This window comes from Vulpes lagopus, chromosome 4, assembly GCF_018345385.1.
Source record: "Vulpes lagopus strain Blue_001 chromosome 4, ASM1834538v1, whole genome shotgun sequence".
Lineage (NCBI taxonomy): Eukaryota > Metazoa > Chordata > Mammalia > Carnivora > Canidae > Vulpes > Vulpes lagopus.
The window spans coordinates 143919074-143938218 of NC_054827.1; the positions used below are offsets into that span (position 1 = coordinate 143919074).

The window sequence follows — 19145 nt, forward strand, 5'->3', positions numbered from 1 at the left end:
AGATTAAAACTTAATCTCATTTCACACAATTTAATAAGAGTCAGACATTAATTTCTAGTAACTACTAACCTGAATCAGATATGAAGCAGCAACCTAGAGGAGAAAAGCTCTGTATAAAACATTTATGATAATGATAACAGGGATGATTTTTAAATGACACTAAGGTCATTCTGAAAGGTATATACTTCTAAATAAACTAATTTTACTCTACAGCCTATGACTACGAGAGTCAATTTACGAAGTAAGTTCCAATTCACAAAAAGAAGCTACAATAATAAAATTTTTATTCAGATCTTTGTATCCCGATTGGTTAATCGCTTCAAAAATTTATTAAGTTTTGAAATATAATAGAGTACCTCATCCTTAGCAATAGCTAATTGCATTTCAGCATTTTGTCTTTTAATATTGTAGTACTGTACTTCTACTTCATGTGTTAACTGAAGCCATTTTTGAAGTGCATCTGGAACAGACCAGCTGCTTCTGAGTTCAAATTCTTTTTCAGCCTTTTTTAGAGCCATTCGAACCTGGAAGAGAGAGAGGGAGGGAAAGAGGAGGGGGAGAAAGGAACAGAAGGGATGGGGAAAGAAAGAGGAAGAGAAGGTGGGGGGAAGTTGGGAGATGGAGAGAGAAAAAGAAATTTGTTTTTTAAAAAATATTTAAATAAAGATGCATCTTAAGAAATTAAAATTTTTACCAAAATTAAGAGAAAAGGCAAGTTTAGTTATACTCTACATAAACATTTTTTTTAAATCACAAAGTCTAAAAACAATGTATTTCTAACATTAAAACTAGAGCTGACGTTTTTAAGTGCATCTTAACTCACTAAGCAAAGCTGTGAAGCCAAAGGGTAGAAAGGGCTTGCATGGATCTTAAGTTGCATTATTTAGTTTTTATATTTTATAACAGCTAGATTCTATGGACAGAAGAAAATTCCAAGCACATACAAACTGAAACTGGTTACATTCTTCTCATTATGTATTTTTTGTTTATGGAGTAGAATATAAAGAAGTACCCAAAATACGATGAATACCTGTCCTGCTATTCTGTCCAATGTTCCCAGGAGACACCACTGTAAGCCATTTTAACTATATATTCACTTTTTAACATAATGATACCATATTTTTAAGGTTTTCATGACATCTTCTTTATGGTTAGTTATTTCTCACTGTTTATAAGCATATCTATCTGTTACTGTCCATTTCACCCACGTCTCCTCAATTCACTGCTTCTAACATACCAGAAAGTGGATAAATCAGCATTTGTAGACCAAGTGTAAATTTCAAGAAAATAGATTCTGAGTGAGACTCTACTTGATTTTTCCATGAGAAACTATGCATGGGCTTCAGTGTCAGGAGGTCAAAGTCTTCCTTCAAGCTGCCCTTTAGGGGAGCCAGACAATAAATAGTTAGAAAACTAAAATGCTCAGTGCATCCGTTGGTATTAAACTCTACGGGAAAAAAACTCTTAAAGAAAACTTAACACAGGAAGAAGAGACAATTCATTCTTGATATGATTCCCTTGAAAACTAGCAAGAGCTCAAGCTAAAGATGTGTAAAGGTACATGACGGAACATAAGGAATTGTGAATACCACACTCAACACCTTCAGACAAAGTCACAATGAACTGTGGAGCATCCTGCCTCTGGAGCACTATACCTACAAATTATTTTCCTCAAAGCTATGTAAGGTAACTAAAAACTCCACTCCTAAACTTAATGTGAAGAAATGTTTGATCTGAACAAACACAATTTACTTAAATAAACGTTACTGTATGCCAGAATAAACCAGTAGGAGTACTATACACAAGTTTCTTCTGATAAACAGAACAGCTGTCAGTGCAGAAAGAAAATTATGCAGAGAAGTATTTTTTTAAACTCCAAAATTAGGGAAAAAAAATCAGAATGGAACAATAAGTACAGACTTTACAAGTAAGGGTAAGATAGCACTTACTCCACTTACTGAAAACAAATCCTAAACAACATGTGCCGACACATCTCACTGTGCAATGCGCTTGGGACAATACTGTGTTTAGTAAAATGGCTGGCTAAGCTGTGTGGCGTCCCAGCTAATCTTTCAGGAAGAGAGAATCTGAGGTCAGGTCCTGTGACATGGAGCTCCATATAACACTACAAAGTGTAAGTCAGCAGGCCCTCTTTCTCACAAGATTTTAAAGCTGAAATTGCCATACGGTTCTCATTGCCGAGGAAGTACACAGAGGACCTATTTCAAACTGAGGCCAAACAATGTTTCCCTTGACTGTCAAACAATGTTTCAAAATTTTGGAAATCCTGACCTTCCAATAATAGCAATTATTTTAGCTATTTTCCCTTCTACTATTCGTAAGTTTATCATTTACCTAAATTCCAATCCTTAATTTGAATTCCATTGTTATTTACAGGGGTATGGGTACAGAAAAAAAAAAAAAGTAATTAAATAAAACTTTTACAAATGATGAATTATTAAATTGTTTACAAATATAATGATTACTTACACAATTATTGTATCTCAGGAATAAAACAGCAATATGTAAAAACATGATATTACAGAAAGAAACACCCTATATATCTGAAAATATAGCTTTAGACCCAATTTCCTGATTATTACCCTTATGACCTTCAGCAAGTTCTGTATTCTCTGATCTGAGATTTCTTGTCACTACAACTATGACTTGTCCTCACTCTGGTCTTCTCGAAACTTTAAGAACAAAGTAATTTATGTGAAAAGTATTTAAAACCACACGAAATATGAAGTGGTACTATTATTGACCCCAAAGTTTTTGCTTTGGGGAAAGATAGCACCACTATATATGTGCCAGACACTCGTGACTTGTAATTCTGAGAAGTTCATTACCTCCCAGACAAGATACAGTAATACCTAAAACTATATGGGACTGAGATTATATGATATTATCCATAAATAAACATCTCAGTGAAATCTACTTCTATAAACAAAACTTTTAACAGCAGTATGGGAAAACGTGGACTTTGGAATAAGACACATGAAATTTTGCCTTTGCCATGTAAGAGCTGTGTGACTTCAGGCAACTTATTTAACCTCTCCACACAAGGCATCTGCAAAGGGGGATAACATCTATTTATCGTGAGGGTTAAACTTTATGAGCAAACCACCTGTAACGTGCATGGCATAGATTTCTGGCACACAGTATGTAATCATAAAACTGTGTTCCCCACTACTATGATCATGTAGGACAGAGTTCCTTTAAATACCCTCCCTTAAACCACCCCCTTACTGACTCAGGATCTCATCAGTATTATTACATCTGTACTGGGACATATCATGGTGAGCCTAAGGTCTACTGAGGTATGCAATGCCTCTCTGCCAAAAACTTCAAATCCGAATACTCGTGATGTGTGTGTCCACTTTTGTAGGGTGTCTTCTCCCTCAGTATGAGGCAGTCACCAATAAAATATTACTATCTGTGCATATCTCTGTAGAACAATTACCACTGCTTCTTGCTCATTTGCTCCTTCTTACCTGTAAGGTACAGAAAAATAGCTAACAAGCTTTTTAGTTTAGTGCTGGGAACAAGCCAAGAGATAAAAGTCTTGGTGGGAAAAGGCAGTGAGTTCCCACAGACATAAAAGGTATAATATCTAATTCTTGGACACAGTATAATTTTGGCAAAGCCTTTTTCTTTCTTTTCTACTTTTTTTTTCTTTTTGTTAACTCCTTGGTTCTTTATTACATTCTGTACAGATAAGGTTTGTCAGGTAAATAGGACCTGACCATAAAATACGTATGGGAGTTAACCTAAGAGAACAAACTCCTTACAGGGAAAAGACCCAACGAAAAGATGCCTGGGGAATGAGGGAAACAATAGCTAGCCGTTAATAAAAGAGATGGCTGTGTTCAGGCAGACATCCTACCAAAAATGATAATCCTGAAAGAAACAATAATGCACACTGAACATTTTCTCATGAGTTGAAACTGAAACTCATGCGTCACATAATTCATATTCCTTATTTAGCATCTGGCTGAGAAGGCAACAGTGCACAAAGCAGAGTGGGAGGCAGAGCTCCGAGGCTCTTGGCCTTGCTCTTCAAATGGGGCACTCTCTGAGTTTGGGCAAGCCTTCTCGCCCACAGTTTATCACCAAAGAAAGGGTCAAAGTCAGAAGAAGGAGATGAGACCACAGAAACAGAGGTTGGAGTGACGTGTTTTGAAGATGAAGGAAGGGGCCATGAGCCAAGAAATGCAGGCAGCCTCTGGAAACTGGAAAAGGCAAGGAAACAGATCCTCCCTAGAGCCTCCAGAGGAATGTAGCCCTGTGAACCTATTTTAAACTCTGTCTTAAGAACTGTAAGATAATAAATGTGTGTTGTTTTAAGCCACTAAATTAGGAGGAAGTTTTTATAGGAAGAATTCAAGACCAAACAATCTACCTATAATTAAACTCTGCTGGACCCCTCCCCCCCCCCACCCTTGCCTGAAGGCTGACATTCCATCTTGAGCAAAAGTATGATAACAGGAGATCCTGGAAAAGTACCTGTAGACAACTTCAGAGTTTTTAGCAGATTATGTTCTAAAGCCATTTAATGGGATTCAAATGGATATATAATAGAGATTCTCTACCTTTGCAGAGAAGTTTTAACATTAGATATACTTTAATAGGTTATGGTTGGAAACTGAAACATACCGCAGATGTTAAATAAACACCTTAAGTTCACTGGAGATAATTAACATGGCCTGGGATAAGATTTCATGAGTTGGTGAACACAACGGTAACCTTATTTTTAAATTATTACTTTGCCATTTTACTATATGGGCTTTGAGCTATGCTAACAACAGGAACAAATAATTCTTTTATTAACTAAGGAAGAATACACAATGCCACTAAATGTAGAAGCCTAAACAAAAACTCCTCAGAGTGGCGCTACAAATGCCATAACAAATACTTTTTTTAGAACATAAATACCTGTTCCAATTCCTGCTCTGCGTATTGACGTCTACTCAGTTCACATTCGGCTCCTTCCCTTAGCTCTCTCAGCCGACAGGCCTCTTCCTTTGCATAATTGATTTCATCCATCATTTTGCGCTCTAGATTTTGCTTTTCTACAGCAACATTCCTGTTTTCTTCCTGTGCCTTTTCAAGCCTTACAGAATGATAAAAAAACATGAAAAATTCTTCACCAAAATTTCCAAAGTTTTATTTTTTTAATGAAGAATACATATCAAGCAGTAGAATACATGTTTCAATCCAAAATCACAGTATTCTCTTAATCTTACATTTGAATACCAAAAACAGCAGGTGGCCCACTATACAGCTATATGGGTAATCTTGAGCTCAAAATACAGTGACAGCAGGGAATCAGGGAATCACTCTTCAGCAGAGACTTTTAAGAAATTCACTGTTATCTACATCATGCTAAAAATAAAATTCAACTACATATATCATTCCACCTATAGTAATTTTCACTAATCTGCCCATTTATTCCCTAGTGCATACCCTTAATATAAATCTGCAACAAGAATATAACTTTTCTAAAAAAAAAAAAAAGTGTACATACATTAGTGATGTGTGTGACCAACTAAATACCAGTGTATAAGCCCATGCCCATATTTCATTTTCACGAATTATGTTTGCCTACATAAATAAGACTTGTAGCTTTTTAAACTTACCTCTCTTGTAAGTCCATTAGACTTTGCTCTGCAGTTTGTAGACTCTCTAAGTCTTTCATCATTTTTGCAACATGTTCTTTTGATGTCTTATTCTGTGTGTACGCAAACCAGCACCCTCCAACACCAATTACTATAGAAACTGTGAGAATAAAATCCTTCATCCAGTTATGAGGTGGGCCTATGAGGAAAGTTATAGATAATTAATCTTTGAGTATAACAAAATCTTGATACACAGAGGCATTTTTTTAAAGTAGTAGGTATCTGAAAACAAATGTGAAAATGTTCCTTCCATAAACAAGCTCTAGCCTTTTAAAAATCCTTTCTTCAAATAATCAAAGTGCTTATTTATTATAACACCCTGATACCCTAGACCTACCAGAGGGCACAGATAAACGCACAAGGATGTACCACGCCGCTGGTACAGGAAATAGTGAGAGAAGTCCTGGGGAGCCGTGAAAAAACAACAGCACCTCCAATCATGTCTTCTGTGGGATGAAAGGAGACGTAAAAAGTACCACCACTATCATCCCAACTGCTTTCCTTCAGCCAAGTTAGGGAGCTGTCATGCTTTGATATATACAATGGAAGCCTAATCATTCACCAAAAGAGCATCTTCCCCAAGCAAGTAGTCACGTAACTAAGATTAGTCAACGATTTTCAACTGAGGGCGATATCCCCCTTACAGTGGGCATTTGACTATTTTTGCTTGTCACAGTTGGGAGGGTAGAAAGTGGATGGGAGGGAGAGTTGTTACTGGTGTCTAGTGGGTAGAGGCCAGGAATGTTGTTAAATAGCCAATGATGCATAAGACAATCACTATCCAGCCCTGCTTCTACCAGTAATCAAGGATTATCCAGGAATTATCTAGCCTAAAACGTAAAGTGCCAAGGTTGAGAAAGCAGGAGTTAAATAATCATAACAAGTAGTGTTTTAGGGGGTTATTTGCCAGAGATAGCCAGGTTACTAGAAGAAAAGAACAGATCACCTTCTCTACCCCTAGGCATGTCAGTAATTTCCAGCACTGTTTCTAAAGTAAGGAGTAAGGAGCCAGGCAGGGCCTAGTGTCTTCAGTGATACCAAACACAGAAATCACTAGTCAAATAATTTTAGTTTATCCTTGACTCTTAATAATACACACTAATCTTCAGAGGGCTCTCTGGAAGGATACACAAAGATAACTAACACAGTATAACGTATTAGTTGTTCCAAAGAGACATAGTTTACAGTGGGAAACTACCTAACTGCCCAGGCCTCCAGCAGGAAGACATGCGGCACGTGTGATGAAATAAAGAGCTCTCCAGACATGACAAGATCCTGCCTTACTCGGGTTCCTATATGTTTACACAGTGTGATAAACAACAGGCTCTAGGCCGGAGACCCTCGGGGCTGCATATTTCCAGAGCACACACCTACAGTGAAACAGATGTACTGCAGAAGGCTAAAGGCTCAAAAGGGTTTATTTTTATTTCTGCTTCAGACTGAGGAATTTAGCTCAAGTTCTAGTTCAAATGAGCCCTGTTCAGGCCAAAATATAATCACCAGGCTAAACTCTATAATTACCACAAAGTGAAAAAGATTTCCGTGAAAACTCCTTTCAAATGTATCTCTGTTCATTTGACAATGTTTGTTATAAATCTAATGCCTGTGTTCCCACTGCAGGGCTTATTCATTCAAATAATAATTCTAAAACAAACACATTAAAAAGGTAATGCATCATTAACTTCTTTACCAGTTTGTCTATTAAAATATTTGTTTCTAACAGTCTTTGAGACTAGTTTGGTTTCTTTTCAAATGATAATATAATACTGTTTTGGCTTAGAGGGTGTTTTGCTCCTGAATTAATAAAATATAAATATCCCTGACCAAGCTGCATAGAGAGGCAAGTTATCAAGCTAAATTCCTATTTTCACCAATCATTCCCAAGAAAAAATCAGAATCTCATGGAAGACAACCCCCAAGAGGGATTCAGTAGGAAACTCAGGGTGTCATCTGTGTGGAACGCCTGGCATTTCAGGAGGGTTGTGCTTCCTAGGGTTTGTAATTTCCAACAGTGCATTTCCACCACCTCTCACCAAGTAGAGTTCCAGCTGTTTCACCAGCTGTTCTCAGCCTGAGCCAAAAAAGAACCACCAGCACAGTCAGGGAATCTATCCAACAGCTCCAGGAACCCTTCTTCAGCAGGGCCACCCCCAAAACCCTATCACAGAAAGCTGCAAGTCTAACTCCAAAAATTGAGGCAAAATAAACATTAGTTTCCTAAGCTGTCATCTGTGGAAGCAATTTTTCTTGTATTAATTTTGTTATTCCTTTTTGGCTTCTGAAAAACAGAACATAATTCCTCTAAAATGTACTCTTAAAACACTTTCCTCCAAAGCTTTTTAAGCATTTGAAATTAAATAAATATATTAAACTTTTCTGCAAAAAGTGTTCTTGTCAAAAGTAAAGAAATACAAGGCTTATTTTTCTACAAATAGGACATAATTTCTCAAATGTTCTTCAACACAATCAAATAACATTCTCCACCTTGTGCTTCTGTCAGGATAGTCTGTTACCATGTAAAATTTCAAGTGGATCTGTGCTTTTGATTTGGATCTAAAAAATCATTTTCCTGGTTATAAATGAAATCACTTCAGGATATATTACTCCATGCCATAGGAATGATTACATTGTACCATTTTTAAAAGGGATTCCTCAGTGAATATCCGGCTACAATAATATCAACATTAAAACTGTTACAAAGATCCAAAGTTTTAAATCTAGAAATTTGATTCTAAATTATCAACTGACATAGTTTTTACAATTTTTTACATCAGTAACCAGTTTGGAAATTTCACACTCCACATTTCAATGACCAAAAATCTCACCCTATAAATTTTTTTAAGATACATTACATTGTCTTTATAGCTAATAAATAGTTTTTCTCTTAGTGTTCTTTCTTACTTCTTCCTTCTTTAAATAACAAATGTATGATCAGATTATTCTTTTATATCGTACTCTGAGAGAGAATACTAACGTGTTAAAGGTCCAAACAAAACCACATCCAGTGCCTTCAGCTGAAGTTTTTGTCTGTGACTCCGATCACTGATTTTCAACTGGGAGCTCATAAATGAAGGTTCATGCACTGCTATCCTGTTCATTTAAAAAATACACACATATTAAATGAAAATATTTCTAGTATGTAAACTTAAATATTTTAACAATATATTTAATACTTTACATATTCGTGCTGACTGCTGTAAGAGCTCATCCCTATGATTAAAGACTTTATTAACATGTATCAAAACCCTTCAGTGCAAACTCAGTTGTGCAAACACTCCGTATCAATTACTTATTGTTATGTTGATGTTTTTGTTTTCTAGGGTTACTTTATGCCATAATTTACTAGGACACAGAAATTTATCAAACACAAAAGTATTTTACAACCATTAGTTACCTATGGCATTTTATTATCATTTCACAACAAACAAGAAAATTGTAAGTGATTTACTTAATATCAGTAGCAGACTTTAAAATAAAATACAGTTCTCCATTTGGATCATATCACTTTTCTTTAAAAGTATCTAAAAAACCTATACCTTTTACACTTTAATATGTAAGCTATTTAAAAATTAATTAAACAAATTCCACTGAAGTCGTAAGAGTAAGAAGTCATCATGGTTGGAAGAGAAAACCAAGGCATTTATTTAATAGGAAGTTCTGAACCATTTCACCAGCAATGAAGAAACCGTATGTAGGGGGCCAAAAGGCACAAGTGAAATAAGGAAATAAAATCACTGTGTCTTGAACTTCAAATCCAAGTCACCCAGTTATTAACTAAGATTTCTTAACAACCAAATATGATGCCAATAAAGATATTATAACACAAAGTCTAATAATACTAGTAAAATTGTTAATAACAATGACAATAAAAACAAGCATGTACTATATGCCGGGTACTGTGTCAAGGGCTTTATCAAAATTCAAGAAAACCTCTAATATATATAAAATGCGCATTTCACAAATGAGGAAACTAATATAGGAAGAGACCGAGTAACTTGCCCCAGGTTGCATAAATACAGGTAGGGCAGGGATTCAAATCCAAATATGTATGTTCCAATGACTGTACTCTGAACCACTACATTTTATTTTGGAAGGTATCAGAACCTCTAAGAATGGAGAAGTTAAAAAAAACTCCTGTAACTGCTATAGGCTTTTATAAAACTTTATAAAGACCTTTCCCATCACAAAATGCCTTCCTTCATCTCGCAGGTACCTTTTGTGTATGCTCCAGTTACACCTTTAATGTGACACTTAACAAACTGCTTGAAGGCAATGCTATGTCTTGTCTCGGTATCCCCACACCTAGCATTACGCTTGGCAAAAGTAGATGCTTGATAAATGTTTGTATAATACATGGATGAATGCATGGATGGATGCATGAATGAATTAAGAGCAACAATATCAATAGACTAAATTTAAGAAAGACAATGAGATGTAGTAATAAAGGATACCAAATAACAGTTTTAAACAAAGTTCAGTATGAGCCCAGAGGTGGAAGTGATTCTACCTGAGTGGGTGAGGATGTCAGGGAAGTTCACACAGGTCTGAAAGGAATGAGGAGGCATGTGTCAGGCGAAGAGAGCCTTAGTTTAAGCTCTGGTAATAAGAATTTCAGAGTATAGAAAATCAGTAAAAGGCTTATGATAACCATGATAACTAACATAATATTAACATAATTTTGGCTACCTATTGCAGATGTGACAATATTTTAATGTCAAAGGAAACATAATGAATTGTAGGCACGTGTACATCTGTAATGTGTAATACATTTTCTTATATATTCTTATAAATAGCTCTCATATCTACAGTTACCCTACCAAAAGTTCTGTAACTCACAGCATTTCGTGGATAATGCTCCTTTAAGTGGACTCTTTTAACTGCCATTACCATATAAAAGGGGCTTGATGAAAGGCATTCCAGTTTTCCTTTCTCCTCTACTCAAAAAGGTTCCAGTGGGCTTACCTGAAAGTTGAACTTCTGTATTTATAACCTGTCTTTCCTAATAACATGCTCACTATTTAAAAAAAAAAACGATCTTTATTGTGATGTTATTTTAACACTTCTAGAATTTGAGTTACTGCTGATAACCTTTACAACTAAAAGAAAAAAGTGGCTGTAACTTTTATTGCCAAAACACCAAGCAACCTATTTTATTTCATGTTGTTATACAAAGATTTCCCAAAAGACAACATAAAAATACTGAGTTCCTCATATTGAGGGTAACATATAACTCAAAAACTCCCAATCCCATTTTAATGCTCTACTATCCTGTTTTAACTTAGAAACTTATCATATTTAAAAGCAAAAACTGGGGGCGCCTGGATGGCTCAATTAAGCATCCAACTCTAGATTTTGGCTCAGGTCATGATCTCAGGGATGTGGGATCGAGTCCCACGTCCAGCTCTGTGCTGAATGTAGAGCCTGCTTAAGATTCTCTCTCAGCCCCTCTCCCTACACTCCTGCTTTTGTTCTCCAAAAAAATTAATTAAAGCAAAAACTATATCTTATTTTTGTCTTCTTTCCACCATCTAGTTACACCATGAACATTAAAGATACTCAATACACACTTGTTGAATTCACTTTTAGTCCCATAATTTCATCATTATAGTCATGTGCACAGTAAAATTAGAAATACTGATGTTGATGCTCAGAACATATTTACAGGAGATACGGAAATTTTCAACTCCACCCAAAATCCAAAGTCCAAAGCAACAACAGCCACTTATTTAAATATAGTATGTAAAATTGATTAGAAGAAATGCAACAGGCACATCTCATCACATATAATAGTTAGACAATAATAAGGGATTAGTCTTCTTTTATACAAGAAATATTTGAGAGAAGAATGGGAAATAAGCAATCTTCTAAGGGCCAGGTTCTGGCAGAACCACTGCCAATTTTAACATTTAAATCTTTAAAAAATAATGGGGTGTCTGGGTGGCTCAGAGGTTGTGATCCAGGGGTCCTAGGGTGGAACCCTGTGCCCAGAGTGGAGCTGGAGTTGAGTTGGGACCCTGTTCAGTGGAGAGTCTGCTTCTCCTTCTCTGTCTGCCCCTGCCACTGCTCCCTCTCCCTCTCCCTCTCTCTCTCAAATACATAAAATCTTTAAAAACAAAAACCTTTAAAAATTATTAAGTTTACTAATGGAAATTTGTTTTTTATTTTTAAAGATTTTATTTATTTATTCATGAGAGACACAGAGAGAGAGAGAGAGAGAGAGAGAGAGAGAGAGGCAGAGACACAAGCAGAGGGAGAAGCAAGTCCCTGTGGGACTTGATCCCAGGTCTCCAGGATCACACCCTGGGCTGAAGGTGGCGCTAAACCGCTGAGCCACCTGGGCTGCCCACTAATGGAGATTTAGAAAATAAAATTTAGAAAACTACTAACAAATAATTCCAGAAATCTAAGGGATAAACTGGCTTCCCAGACTTTGGTATTGGGTTCAAGTGTTGAATTGGGCAAAATACTTAACTTCTCTGTGATTTGGGTTGTTGTTGTTGTTGTTTTTTTAATCTGCAAAATGGGAATGATAATAATACATCTTAACATTAACCATGAAGCTTAAATGAGAAAATACAGAGTACTTCTACATAATATACATTTTAAAATGGTTGCTATTATTTATATTTTGTTCATTACATTTTTTTTAGGGTTTAACTTACAGATGCTAATATTGAGTTGTTATTGTTATTAAAGGAATACAATTAAGAAGGATCTGTACACTAACCCATTCAAACAGGTTTTTCATTTAAAGGTGGATTCATATCAAATGAATATGTTTTTGTTATATTTACCACATGGTCAGAGGTTGGCCCTTTGATGTTATCTAAAAAAAGATGCAGTTGGCCTATTGTCTAATTCCCAAAATCACTTTCTCTGGAAATAAATTTTAAAAAGACTTTGATTATTTAAACAAGAAAAATTAATTAAAACTTGCAAATTCAGGGCAGCCCGGGTGGCTCAGCAGTTTAGCGCCACCTTCGGCCCAGGGTGTGATCCTGGAGACCCGGGATCGAGCCCGGAGTTGGGCTCCCTGCATGGAGCCTGCTTCTCCCTCTGCCTGTGTCTCTGCCTCTCCCTCTCCCCTCCTTGTCTCTCTCTCTCTGTTTCTCATGAACAAATAGGTAAAATTAAAAAAAAAAACAAACTTGCAAATTCACACCTTAAAAAATTTAAAGAATAAATATATTTATAATATTTCCTTTGAGCCCTTAGCCACAGAGGTAACTTATGATTTGGCATTGAAAATAACATCTAGTATGTGATTCTCCTTGAGTGAAAAAAGACTCACCTGGGAAGCGTTGTTCCTTTGACATTATTGTCTCTAAAATTCTTCTCATATTGGGGTAGTTCAACAAATTCTATCAACCACTGAAGTGTGTCCTCAAGGGTCCAATTATGAACTGCAAGAAATAAAAGTGGAAGGCATATTTTAAACACATCTGCTTTTAAACTTACATAATTTACATATGTATTTATATACATATATATATATATATACACACACATTCACACATATATAAAATTACTATAACTTCAGAGGATGTTAAGTGAATTTTTAATTCAATTGACAATAAGTACTACAATGGTATTTGGCATTCCATCAGAAGCTGAAAACAATGGAGACATACCTCCTACAATTAAGAACTTATAATCTATGACAGAGAAAACATGAAAGAAAAAGAATACAAATTTAGCATGGTTAATTCTAAAATAAGCATTTATGTAAAATTCATTCAGGATGAAATAATTCATCATTTCCCTGGTTGTAGAAACACAGGACACGAAATCTAACCATCATTCTTTCATTTAGTCATCCCATCCATGTAATACTGTAAACCTTCTGAGTATCAGGTACTATTCTAAACACTGGGACTATGGTTGTAAACAAGATGCATAGTCTGTGCCCTTATGGGAGAGGAGGGACAATTTACAAGATGAGGAAGAAAAGTATGAGGAATTTCAGACAGTAATCAGCTATTAAGAAAGAAAGGAAAGAGGTCAGGATAAGCCTCTGAGGAGCTATTATCTGAATTGAGAACCAAAATTTACAAGGAGCCAATACTGTGATGATCTGGGGAAAAAATATTCCAAACAAAAGGAAAAGCTAGTATAAAGGCCTTTCGATAGGATGAACTAGCCATGTTTGAAAGCGAGAAAGCAAGCAATCAGAGGGGCCAGGTCATGACTTTTAAAAATTCTGGATATTTCCCTAATTTCAATAAGGAAGGTTGGGGGTAAATATTTTTAAATCTATGTATACTCTTCAATGTGAACAGACTGCAGGAGACAAAAATGAAAACAAAGAGCAATAAGAAGGCCATTCCTTTATATAGCTGTCCAAATAAGAGAGGTTAATGCCTTGGACTATTGTGTTAGCAGAGGATATGGTGACAAGTGGTCAGATTTAGGATATGTTCTGGGGATAATGCTGTTAGATGTGGTCATGAAAGAGATGGAGGTTGGTAGTTACAAGAAAGTTAAAAAAAAAAAAAAGTAGAAAGGAGGTACCATTAACTGTGACAGGAAAGACTGGGGAGGAACAGACTACAGAGGCAAGTGGGAGCTGATGACAAAGATCAAAAGTTCTGTTTAAAAAAAAAAAAAGTTCTGTTTTTAGATATTTAAGTGTAGATACACAGTTGCAGCCAATTACACAAGTCTGGAACTTAGGGAAGAGTGAGGTCAGAAACAGGGTGTAACAATTTAGAGTCATCAGCATTTGGAGAGTCTTTAGACTGAATGAGATAACCCAGGACAACGGATTCTGGGAAAGGGGCCCTAAATTATGAAGAAAATGACCAGCCAGAACAACTCTTCTCTTGGACACTTACTTTGAATCGAGCCTGTTATAGTCACTTTTTCCTTTAAGCCATATTTAAAAACAAACAAACCCCATGAAGCACTAAGATGAGAAACTAACAAGAGGACCAAGGTACTTGGTAGCAGGACTGGATATGAACCCAGGCCAACTGACAACAGGACACAACTATGTTACTCTGAAGGCAGCATGAAAATTAAATAGCAGTAGAGATATAAACAAGCAGTTAAAGCCTGGAAGCAACTCAAGACATTTCTGCTTGAAGAGTATGAAGGACAATGACAAGATCATATTTGACGAGATTATCCAAAGGAGAGGGTGCAAGTGATCTTAAAAACTTAAGAGCGTCATATTGTCTGCAATTAATTTGAGGGTTTGGGAACACAAAGTGCTTACAGGCCACAGGAAGGTCAAAGGAGACTGAAGAGAACAAGGGAGTGATAAAAAGCAAACCTGGGAATCCCTCTATGTATATACAAATCTGAGAAATATCTTTCTGATAAATGACAGAAAATTCTGAGTTCATTTTGCAAGCAACACCAATTTCTCACAATCTGCCTTTTTTTTCATTAAGTGCTCGTCAGAGGAAAAGCTTAAGTAAATCACAAATGAAAAATTAACTAGCAAAAATTCACTTAAAAATCACACATGGTAATTGATAATTTTATATTGAGACAAAGCTTTGACTATTTTAAAAATCTTCTCTCCTTCATGTGTTCCTGCCATAGGCTTGGACATGTGCCCGAGGCTGCTGTATCCATTTAGCCACATAACTTCTATTACCAGCCGAAGGTTCAGGCCCTCGGTGCTTTCCGATGAACTTAATATATTCAAAGTAGCCTTTTTTTCTCTTAAGTTTCTTCCCATTCAACATGAACTGCACTGAGAATTGCTTGTCTTGATTGCCAAGAAACCAACAGTGCAGCTGCACCTCACACACCCACACAAAAATCTCAGCCAAGGAAACAGGATAAGATTCTCTCTGTCATTTCTATGGCTGTTCAACTGATCAACAACTGAAGTCCCTGATCTCAAAACTCCAGCACATCAGAATATTCCCTCAGTTCCCAATGAGCCAGGAGAGAAAGGAAGAAAAATCAAATGAAAAAAATATGTATTTATTAAAGTGCCCAAATCCTAAGATTACTCTGTACATGGAACATTACAGTCGTTCTAAAGTAATTTTCTCTACAATGAACCTTTAAAACAACAAAATTCTAACAAAGAGCACACAGTTTGCTTTGAGAGGAGGTTCACTTCCTCCTGTGCCTTTGGGTTTCTTTGGTGATGCCTAGTAAATACTTTCACTTCTCATGACCAGGACTTGTATTTTATATTTGCTTTCTCTGCTCCAAATATACTAGTTGTCTTTCAATTCTTAGGAGAGATCATACTGTGTCCTTCCTCAGGGCCTTTGCATATGCTGTTTCCTCAACATGAGATTCTTTTCTCTGTTGCTCTGACTCATCTTTGTCTATTTACAGAGACTCCCTATCTCAGTTAAAACTTTAATTCCTCAAGGGAGGCTTCTCAAACATTGCTAATGGTCATAAATCATTCTGTACTTTTTTAGGCATAGCACTTAATTATTATTATTTATTTGTATGATTATTATTTAAACACCTGTTTATTCCACTAATGCACACGTTTCTTGCTCATCATTCTATTCTTAGCATTTGGTACACAAAAGACACTCAACAAATTATCTGTTGGGTCCTCTTGAATAAATGAAGTAGAACATGTTTAATGGGCAGGTACTGTGAAAATCTAATCTCACACTTCAGTGAGGAAACCCAAATAAATAGAAATAGGAATTTATCCATGTAAGAAAACCTTGATGGCAAAGGAGTTACTCATTTAAGAACTACCTGGTTCCTTATCACCCGCCTCTCACTGCTCTTTCACATATGCTGTTGCTAAGTAGCACTTCCACCAGAGGGCAGTCAGAGGAGGATACTGTGTTTCTGTAAAACCTAGACTTCCCATCTGCAAAGCTTTGGAAATGCTGATTTCTATACTGCTAATTTATATTCTTTCTGCTAGATATTGTGTGTCTGAATGATTTCTGACATTTATTCCAAAGGCTAGGAGAGAGAACTCTGGAATACAAAGAGACTGATTTTTGTCCCAGCTGTGCCATGGATTCACTAGGACATGACAGCCAGGTAATTAACTGTGACTCAGTTTCTTAACATACAGAATGATAAAATCAGGCTAGACCATCTTTTAAAATCCATTCAAATTCTGATTACATTATAACAAAAGTTGGTGTTTAAAATATTGCTAAACTGCTAGCCCAGAAGGTAGATTATTAAAATACTGATGGAGGAAAAGTAACTCTTAAACTTTCAGGACAGAAACAAAAACTGCTGCTAATGTTTATTATGTGTGTATTAAACTCCAGGAGATTTGCAAACATAATTTCAAATACTTATTGCAACAACCCTTTGAAATAGGAACCTTGATCACCCCACTGAACTTAAAAAGTCTATGAAGGTTAAGTTCTTAGTAAGACATAATAGATTAGTGAGCGATCACACCAGGTTTCAGACCACGTTTATTTCTAGAGTTGTTAACCACTGTATAATAAATTGCCTTTTTAGAGTCAGGTATGTGGTCCCAATAATCAAATTAACAAGCACAAGTACACAGTTTATTCTCTGGTCATACTTGCAGCCGTATCTACAGCTTTCTGAATGTGCCATATTCCCCCATGACGCTCCTTCAACCTGAAAGGGCTTCCCTTCTTCTTTCTTTACCAGGCATGTTTCTTTCTTAGCCTTTAAGACTCAGATCAGGAAGTCCCTCCCCCACGAAGTTTCCCCTATTCACCCATTTTCAGAATATAGTTGCTTTCCTCTGTGCCCCTGATCACATGTGCACATATCTGTCACAGGATGTATCACATACTCTCGTGTAATCGCCCAGGCCTGTCTTATCCCCTGGGTGAGGAGTTCTTACAAGGCAGGAATTCGTTTGTTGTTGTTGTTTAACCTAACAGTTACTGTTAACATCAAAAAGCCACATTCCTTTGATACAGGATTTTACATTATACACTTTCACATATATTCTCATTTAACCCCATAGCCACATTTAAGATCGCTATTCTTGCTACAGTCTATATAGAGAACCTTGGTCAAAAGAGGCCAAGTAATTACACATGCAGTCACACATGCCTATTAACTGAAAGAGCTAGAATTTGAGCCTTCGTCTTCAGAATGCAAGTTCACTGCCAATATTAAGTGTCTCCTGATTTGGAATAGATCACTGTTTAAAACTTAAAACACATTTCTCTTAGAAACTAACCTTCATAATACTAATAGTAATACAAGAATTAAACATCATACATGAACAATCTGCCATATAATCGCATTAATGGATTTAGGATTCCACTGGAGACATCCAGCACACACTGTGGTCTACTGAGGGCCTGGTAGTAGTAGCACAACAGCTCAAGGGAGCTATGCCAGTTCTTCATCATGGGGTGACTCCTGGGACTTGGAAAAACCTAAATGACAAGATTTCAAGGAGTCAGGGGATTCAGAGCTGAGGCAGGGCTCTAACACAAAGGAGGTGGTGGGGAACAGGAAAGAGTGGGGACAGGACGGTGAGTAGAACCAAATCTTCAGGAGATGAGTGGGTGTGGAGATGTAGGATGTGTGGGGGCACACGTTTATGGATTTTTCACAGGAACAGAGGCAAGATAAGGATTCTCCTTTTCATTATCCCTCCCCCTCTTCCCCTTGCAGTTCGCAACAGGGCTATTTCTGTAATATGGAATGAAGTTCCCTATTCCACACCAAAACAGTTTCCCTCTCTCCCCTTCCTCCTTGCAAGTGCCAGTCCCATCACCATGTAATTATTTTGGATCAGCACTTGAAAATGATAACTGGACCTAAGAGGAGAAAAGCTTTCAGACAGCAGGAGGATTTGTAGTAATGGGGAGAATGACGAGATGGGAAGGGCTAGAAATAGCCAGCAACAGAGAGAGAAGCTAGCATTCCTGTGGCCACCCAGCTGAAGCAGCCTTCTAAAAGAAACACATGAATCATGCATAGGTACATCCTCATGTACAAACTGGTTATAAGTAGAAGAAAGACTGCAACTGAAAGTGATCTCTCCCTCTCCTGTATTTCTATAATACTATTTCTACCATATAGCACGTTATTTGTGTTGCCTTATTTTCTATCTGCTTAACTACATCTTACATCCCTACGTGCTGTAAGCTTCCATAAGGCAGGAACTACACAGCCCAGGTTAGAGATGCCTTTTAAGTATTAGCTCTATGTATAACTGATGTTTTTCTTCCCTAAAGGCAAGAACCAAACCTGTTATGTTTTGTTTTTAATTGGGTCTACTGGCTATACCATACCTATAGTTGTACAAAAGACAAGAAATACTGTTTTCATGATATATTTCAAAGCAGCACTGGAGAATCTCTGACTCCAAATCAGAATCACAGAGACCTATAAAACACAAGAAGTGAGAAGGTGCCATTTTACAGGTGTGTGTTTGATAGAAGGATGAGATGAGAATCTCTGTGCTTCCAGTCCACCCTGCCTTAAGCAAGTATGATATACACAAACCAGTGTGGAAGGTACACTTCAGAAGATTAAGATATACATATTTACTTGCTCCTTTCATCT

At 36.6% G+C, this 19145-nt stretch overlaps 1 protein-coding gene across 3 annotated transcripts in view; it reads right to left on the reverse strand.

The window, feature by feature from the left end:
* The window catches only part of STIM2 (stromal interaction molecule 2), a 141050-nt gene that overhangs the window by 13992 nt on the left and 107913 nt on the right, over positions 1-19145 (reverse strand). For 2 of the 3 annotated variants that reach the window (XM_041752709.1, XM_041752711.1), the window contains exons 4-9: positions 12970-13081; positions 8653-8768; positions 5640-5817; positions 4936-5113; positions 357-524; positions 70-93 (exon numbers count right to left, since the gene is read on the reverse strand). In XM_041752709.1, the coding sequence (XP_041608643.1) occupies positions 70-93; positions 357-524; positions 4936-5113; positions 5640-5817; positions 8653-8768; positions 12970-13081 (776 nt within the window). The remainder of the gene's footprint in view (positions 1-69; positions 94-356; positions 525-4935; positions 5114-5639; positions 5818-8652; positions 8769-12969; positions 13082-19145) is intronic. The other variant, XM_041752710.1, reaches the window with a different exon arrangement.